The sequence below is a fragment of the Sinocyclocheilus anshuiensis genome, unplaced genomic scaffold, assembly GCF_001515605.1.
Source record: "Sinocyclocheilus anshuiensis isolate Anshui unplaced genomic scaffold, SAMN03320099.WGS_v1.1 scaffold1045, whole genome shotgun sequence".
NCBI classification, from domain to species: domain Eukaryota; kingdom Metazoa; phylum Chordata; class Actinopteri; order Cypriniformes; family Cyprinidae; genus Sinocyclocheilus; species Sinocyclocheilus anshuiensis.
The window spans coordinates 9,344-17,371 of record NW_015555799.1 but is presented as its reverse complement, the minus strand read 5'-3'; the positions used below and the strand labels follow the sequence as shown (position 1 = coordinate 17,371).

Sequence of the window (8,028 nt, the reverse complement as noted above, 5' to 3'; positions counted from 1 at the left end):
TACTGCAATACAAGTATAAGTACAAGTATTCACTGTATACAGGGCTTGACATTAACTCTTTTGCTCACCAGCCACTGTGGCTAGTGGTTTTCCAAAATTACTAGCCACTCAGCATTTTCACTGGCCACAATTTTGTTGCTGGAAAATTAAACTTTATATGACTAAAGTTACTGCATATTAAAACTTATTTGAATTGATTTCCAGGTCTTTTTTTTGTGCCTATAAAAAGGGCATTTCCCCCTAACCTTATTAAATTAATGTGTCATATTTCATATCAAATTCTTACATTTTATTAATAATTACACTTAATATAATAAGACTCTATAGGGCAAATAAAATCGTTAAGGTTACTTGTACAATGACAAAGATATTCTATTCAATTAGCTCATGCTCTCTCTGTATCTAACAAGCCATTGTTCAGTAATAAATTCAATATAATAATTAACATAAATGATGGACTTTGTCAAAGATGAGAGCTTTAGTGAGGAAATGTTGTTTTGGAGAGGGTTTTTTTTACCATTGCTGCCCGGATCTTTTCCAGATGTTGAAACTCCTCCTCAGTTTCTCCAATTCTTCTGAGTGTGTTCACTGTATAAATGAATATGGATTAATCTTTGTCAAAGCTGTGTTTGTTCTGTTGTTTGCTCTTTGCTCTTCTTGTGCTGTTTTAAAATCGATTGAAACATTTAAATTAGCATTATTTTTGGCATAATAAATAATGCTATATTTAATAATGCTGTAAAATAATTAAATAAAATATAAAATAATGCTAATTTAAATGATTCAAAAGTTTACTTGCATTTGATAAGAAGCTGCGTGGGCGAAAATTACATGTAAACAATTTTAAGGCTATTTTTGCTAAAAGCAGACTACACGTAGCCCGTCCAATTTAGAGCGAAATCGTGGCTACATACCATGTCATGAAATGACACGTATATCTTTGTAGATATTATTGACACTGCGAACATGATGGGATATCAACCATCTCATGTGCTGTCTGGCCAAAAACTAGAGTGAATCAGGTTTGACTAAAAGTGGGCTACAGATAGCTGCTCTGACTACGAGCTAAATCGTGGCTGCGCACAGGCTACGTATTGAACATGTCAAAGAAATGACACCAAACACCTTGTAAATGCTGTTAACTTTGCTTACACGATGAAATATCATACATCTCACAAGTTATTTTGCCAAAAAAATGACATTAAACCAAATTCAAGGTTATTTGGGCTAGAAGTGGGTTACACATAGCCGGACTATATCGGGTCTATACTTAACCGAGACTTTGAAATGACGGCTATTGCTTGCTGGGATGTTGAAGTTTTTTTCTTTCTTTTCTTTTTATTTATTAATTGAAAAAAAAAAATGAACAGGTTGCATTAGTGAAAATGAAGATACTGTTGCTTTGAGACTGACAATCTGGCCCAGGGTGCCAAAACTGAGAAGTACAGTGGATTGTACTGTTGTTTAACAACATACCGATTGTTCAGCTGACGAAACATCTTCTTCCCGATATTAACTTTCAGCAGACAAAAACTCTTTGAAAGTTGTGAGTTGTGAAAATTACGTGATGTAAGATATTTATTTAGTGCGTGTCATTGTAAAGACTGTAAGTCCGTCCCACAGCGTTATAAGGTCTATTAGCCACAAATACAAATTCGCTGAAATGTCAACTAGTATTTATCACGAGGTTGTGTTGTTCTGTTATTACTGTTATTGCTCTGTTATTACTTTTATTGCTCTGTTATTACTGTTATTGCTCTGTTATTACTGTTATTGTTCTGTTATTACTGTTATTGCTCTGTTCGTGGCGCCACCGTGCGGCAGCTCAGTGAACGGCAGCGTCTCGCTCTCTGACGTCATCTCCACGCGCAGGAACGTCTTCACATGTGTTTCCAAACCTCTCCGGTGTTTTCATCTCACGGAGCGACTGCTTTCTTCGATTAAATAGCGACGATTTGCTCAACAGCACAGTTCGTAGAGCTCTCGGGTCTGTAGAAGTGAACACGATGGCGCAGAGGAAGAAGAAACCGATGAAGAGGAAGAAGAGCTCGACACACAGAGATCACGAGCTCCAGTCTGACGATGAAGAGTTTGAAGTTGCTGCAGGAATCAAAGATGACCAGGACACAGTGAGTCACAATAATCATTAAACACGTTTGCTCTTTATTATCGGTTCACTTTCCTTCTATCAGAGACTGTTTGTGTCCCTCAAACGTGAAAACATGAACATCTGATGACAGTTTTACTATGACAGCAGATGTCAGTATGTTACCAAAATACCGTGCCCATCATATTTTCCCACAGTTTTTAAAGTATGATTTCAACTTAAACCCTGTTACCATGACTTTAAAATAGTAAACAGCTGAAAAGAGGATGTTTGTGTGAATGTTCTGTTTTAGTTTGACGAGCTGTGAGACAGATGCACCTTTTACAATCAATTTCCTTTACAAATGTATAATTATAAAGTGTAAAATTATAATTATAAAGATTTGTTAGATTTATTTGTTAAGAGATATAACCCTTTAAAAAACGGTTACACATTTCATGTTTGGGTCATTTTGGACTCTGGTATGTATGGAGTACCATTAGGTGTCAAAAATACGTTATCTATGAAGTTATATTAGTGTCAGAAAACTTTTGTAAAATACGTTTAGCCTTTTCCCCATATCTTACAATATTTGGATTGAATTTTGTTGAAAAACATGAATATGTATGTTTGATGAAAAAAAAAGATCACTTTTTCAACTGAAAGTTTATGCAAGTAAATCAATTTGTTTTGTTTGAAAACTTTTTTCAGAGTAATAATTGTTGTTTTGTCAGAAATGAATATGTAGGTTTCACAGATTTTTACTGTTTTTGAGCAATCATGAGTTAAGTTCAAAGGACTTTAATTAGATTTCATTAATTCCAATGGGGTTAATACTGATATAATCTCAGATTATATAATATGAGACATGTATAGTATTATAGTTTTGGGTAATGTGCAATTTCAAATAATTTCTCAATTCTTTTATAAAAAAGGTAAACACAGTAATAACATAGTAATAACATGGTAACATCGAAAACGTAGATTTTTTTTCACATTCACTTATTAATGAAAAGTTGCCGATTAGATACAATACGGTGTTATGTTAAAATGTTGAGTTATGACTATACTTAAAATAACGATTTTTCTGCTCCAAATGGACTGGGAATGTGAAAATAGCATACAGATTTTGAATGTATTACGAGGATTAAATATGTTTTTTTTATCCAATAGAATGTAAGTTACTGTGGAAATGCAGTGTTGTCATGAATTACAGTCTGAACTTTATTTGTTTTCACATCACTGTGTTGTTGTCCAGTCCAGCAGAAGACTTCCTCGATTCCCTGCCTCGTCCGAGTGTGTTTCTGACGTGGAGCTCGACACCAGAGAGCTCACCAGAGCCCAGAACAAGAAGAAGAAGAAGTCTGGAGGCTTTCAGTCCATGGGTGAGACGTTATATGTAAAACACTGTCATCAGTCGGTCAATCACAGGATCTCTGGCACTCAGTCAATTTGCTCTGGTTTCACGCAGGTCTCAGTTATCCAGTGTATAAAGGCATCATGAAGAAGGGCTATAAAGTTCCTACACCCATCCAGAAGAAGGTAATGTGCTGTGGTGATCAAAACACATGAATGGATTCTTTTCACATTTCCATATCTCTCAGAATCTGAAGTCATCATAGTAGGGTAAACTTGTATAGTTTGACTCTTGGTGGTTGTTTCAGTATGTTTAGTTTTACTGTCTTTACAAATGAGTGACAATTATAATTACACAATTTACAACTTTGGCTGTTTGCAGCAACCGCTCAATTGCAGAGAAAGACCTCTAATTTTGTATTAATTTTTGGAAAAAAGCATCTCTTAAAGAGCTTTTTGTTGTTTTCTTTTGTCACACGAGATTATTCATGAAAAAAAAACATAACTATTTTACAAGTTGGCCATTTTGTATGAATTGATTTGAGAAAATTGAGAAACAATTTTCACTCAGAAATTGCTAGAACATTTCAAAAGCAATTACAACGGAAAGGCAAATAATGCATTGAGTAAACGTGAAATTTTGAAGTAGAAAAACTAGTAGTAAATAAAGACAACATTTTCATATGAAGCACACTCAAATTATCGTTGTTTATTTACAACCCCAAAAGTCTTTTTATAGTGTTGTGTTCTAAATGTTGATTGCATTTTTATAAAAATTAAAATATAAATGTTGTTCTACAACGTTAATAACTGTGGTAATGCATCCTGACAGTGAAAAGAGTCCACTGAGCCCCAAACAGCTGTTTGAAACACACTAACGTTTGAGATGAGCGTAGGGCTGCACGATTAATCGAAATTAAATCACAAAGGCGATAAACTAATAAACACATGACTACGGCAATATATGGTTTATCTGAGTTCGTCTTATTATAATTTTTATTATAATAAAGTATATAATAATGCAATACTAATCGACATAGCCTTTATCACAGCTTAGAATACTATGAAATATGTTGCGTGCCTTATTCTGTGTAAGAAACCACATCATCTCACAGAAGGATTTATTTCAAACACTCGACTGACATTATGAAGGGAAGTTGGGAGTAAAAACATGTTATTAAATGTGGTATCTTCACGTGCTTTCAGGTGGAGCAGCATTTACTACAGAGCCGTAGTTCACTGACAAGCTACGCAAACAGCTGTCATTATCGCGAATGATTTCTTCGATTTCATAATCGCGTGATTAAATCGTCTGCGATTATGAACGTGATTTTGCGTAGCTTGTTAGTGAACTACGGCTCTGTGTAGTAAACGCTGCTCCATCTGAAAGCATGTGATGGAGATTTACTACTAATCACAGAACCGGCTTTACTGACAAGATGCGCATTACAATCACATTTGATTAATCGTGCAGCCCTAGATGAGCGTATGTAGGGTGAATCTGTCTCTCTGTTGTTCTCAGACTATTCCGGTGATTCTGAATGGGAAGGATGTGGTGGCCATGGCCCGGACGGGCAACGGGAAGACAGCCGCCTTCCTCATCCCCATGTTTGAGAAGCTGAAGGCTCCGCAGGCGCAGACAGGGGCCCGGGCTCTGGTCCTCACGCCCACCCGAGAGCTCGCCCTGCAGACCATGAAGTTCACCAAAGAGGTCTGTGCTGTCACAGCTTTACTCATGCTCACCTGCAGGAGAGTTCATTCATTCACTCAGAGTGTTTGTGTGCTTTCAGCTGGGGAAGTTCACCGGCCTGAAAACGGCACTCATTCTAGGTGGAGACAGGTGAGCCAAGTCTCAATACGCTCATATCCGATGAGGTTTATGTCTGAATTGTATCTGTGTTCTAAAAAGTGCTATAGCAGTAAAGGTGACTTGATTCAGTTGAACGCTATTTCTGACTCCTTCTGTGTGTGTCATTTCTGTTTGTCAGCATGGACGACCAGTTCGCTGCTCTTCATGAGAATCCAGACATGTAAGTTCACCCTTGAGGCGTCACCTTCTCCTGTGTGTGTGAGAGAGAGTGTGTTTGTGTTTGACTGTGTTTGATGGTTGTGCTGATGTGAGTGTGATGTTCTCTTGGTTTCTCAAGCATCATCGGTACTCCTGGCCGTCTGATGCACGTCATCAAGGAGATGAACCTGAAGCTGCAGGCTGTGGAGTACGTGGTGTTTGATGAAGCCAACAGGTGAGAACAGACATACTGCTTAAATCCAAGATTAAGTGTGCATTTTATTAATTAATCCTCATTTCAGGAGTAAAGTTTATATGTGTTCACTACGCTGCTCTAACGAGACGTTTCTGCTTTTCCAGGCTGTTTGAAATGGGTTTTGCAGAGCAGCTTCAGGAAATCATCAGACGTCTTCCAGATGCTCGGCAGACACTGCTGTTCTCTGCCACACTGCCCAAAATGATTGTGGATTTCGCCAGAGCTGGTACTCGCAGTCTAGATGTTAATACATGTTATTATATCCCATTATAGCACATCACAGGCATGTTTTGAGAGCTCCTCTGATAGTTTGATCCTTGTGTTTTCTGTGACAGGCCTCACAGAGCCGGTTCTCATTCGTCTGGATGTGGACACGAAATTGAGTGACCAGCTGAAGGTAGAGTTGATTTTATTCACGTCGAACTAACTGGATGGTGAAAAGGGTCTACAAAAATAGGGATTGACAATGTCAGCTGAAAATGGTTGTTTCAGAAGTGGGGTTTTGATGAAATTTTCTGAAAACATGCACTGATAAATCATTCACAATAACACTGTTAGCATATGTTAAACCAGTAAAAGAGTCTGTTTATGCTACTATTCGGGGTCGGTGTTTTTAATGCAATACTTCCTCTTTTTTTCCCGGACATGTCCTGGTCTAAATTGCCTGAAATGTCTGGGTTTTGGCTTTGTTTTCCTATTGTTTTCATACTTGCTGGTGGTAATGACTGAAAAGCATTTTGGCTAATAGCATGCAGTCATTGTACATAATTGAACGATCGTGGTGTGCGAGAAGGTGGGATCTACAGAGAAAGGTTGAAGCAATGCAAATACATGTACAATGTATGAGGACTGTAGAGAGACCGTCAATCGGAAAACAAAGCCAAAACCCGGACATATTAAGCATTTTAGAAATCCTGTCTAGAAAAATAGGATGTATGGTCATCCTATTAAAATTTTTTTTTAAAGAAGACTCTGATGCTCATCAAGGCTGCATTTATTTAATAAAAAATATAGTAATAACAGTGAAATGTTAATACAATTTAAAATAGCTGTTTTCTTTGTAAAATGTAATTTATTGCTGTGATTAAAGCTGAATTTTCAGCATCATTACTCCAGTCTTCAGTGTCACAAGATCCTTCAGAAATCATTCTAATACGCTGATTTGCTGCTCAAGAAACATTTCTGATTATTATCAATGTTGAAAACGGTTGTGCTGCCGAATATTTTGGCGGAATTTTTCAGGATTCTTTGATGAATAGAAAGTTCAAAAGAACAGCATTTTGTTGAAATAGAAATCTTTTGTAACATTATAAATGTCTTTACTGTCACTTTTGATTAATTTAATGCATCCTTGAGGAATAAAAGTATTACTTTTTTTTTTTTTTTAATAAAATAATTTTAATAGTATTCTTAATAGCATCCATGAGATTTTTTCCCCCCCTTTTCTTCACCAGCTTTCATTTTTCCACTTGCGGTTGGATGATAAACCAGCCCTTCTGCTGCATCTGCTGAGAAATGTGGTGAAGCCGCAAGAACAGACGGTGGTGTTTGTAGCCACCAAACATCATGTGGAGCATCTCAAAGAGGTGCAAAAAGCTCTGGAAAATTTGCTTTACTGTGTCTTCACATATGCTGAGTGCAAACTGGACTGGATGCTTTAGTAGCTCCTCATTCATTCATCATTCACCCCTGATTTTGATCTGTTTCTCTCTGTGTCTGCAGCTCTTGATGGTCGAGGGCTTTGAGTGCGCCTACATCTACAGCGCTCTGCACCAGACGGCCCGCAAGATCAACATCGGCCGCTTCGTCCACCGCAAGGCCATGGTGCTGCTGGTCACAGATGTGTCGGCCCGTGGCATTGACATCCCGCTCCTGGACAACGTCATCAACTACAACTTCCCATCGAAGGCCAAACTCTTCCTGCACAGAGTCGGTGTGTGACGGAGCAGACTGAAGGCTGTCCAGCGGTCTGAGGTGGAGATTTAACCCTCATCTCTGTCTTTCAGGTCGTGTGGCGCGCGCTGGCAAAAAAGGAACCGCCTTCAGTCTGGTGTGTACAGATGAAGTGCCTTACCTCTATGACCTTCATCTGTTCTTGGGTCGACCAATTCAGCTCGCCCTCCCCGAACACACACAAGGTACGGCAAACTCTACGCACATACGGAAATTAAAACTGGGTAATAACTGTACTGGTGCATCATGTTTTGTGTAAATATGTGTGTATGTTTTATATATATATATATATATATATAAATGTGTGTGTATATATATATATATATATATATATATATATATATATGTGTATATATATATATATGTGTG

At 37.7% G+C, this 8,028-nt stretch overlaps 1 protein-coding gene across 1 annotated transcript in view; it reads left to right on the top strand.

Annotated features, from left to right (window-relative positions):
• Positions 1-1,877: 1,877 nt before the first annotated feature.
• The window catches only part of ddx54 (DEAD (Asp-Glu-Ala-Asp) box polypeptide 54), a gene marked incomplete at its 3' end in the record, with an annotated part of 14,663 nt that continues 8,512 nt past the window's right edge, over positions 1,878-8,028 (top strand). The window contains exons 1-12 of the mRNA XM_016469045.1: positions 1,878-2,129; positions 3,345-3,471; positions 3,558-3,628; positions 4,965-5,153; positions 5,233-5,282; positions 5,431-5,472; positions 5,590-5,685; positions 5,811-5,932; positions 6,042-6,103; positions 7,161-7,292; positions 7,429-7,639; positions 7,713-7,844. Coding sequence (XP_016324531.1) covers positions 2,007-2,129; positions 3,345-3,471; positions 3,558-3,628; positions 4,965-5,153; positions 5,233-5,282; positions 5,431-5,472; positions 5,590-5,685; positions 5,811-5,932; positions 6,042-6,103; positions 7,161-7,292; positions 7,429-7,639; positions 7,713-7,844 — 1,357 coding nt within the window. The remainder of the gene's footprint in view (positions 2,130-3,344; positions 3,472-3,557; positions 3,629-4,964; positions 5,154-5,232; positions 5,283-5,430; positions 5,473-5,589; positions 5,686-5,810; positions 5,933-6,041; positions 6,104-7,160; positions 7,293-7,428; positions 7,640-7,712; positions 7,845-8,028) is intronic.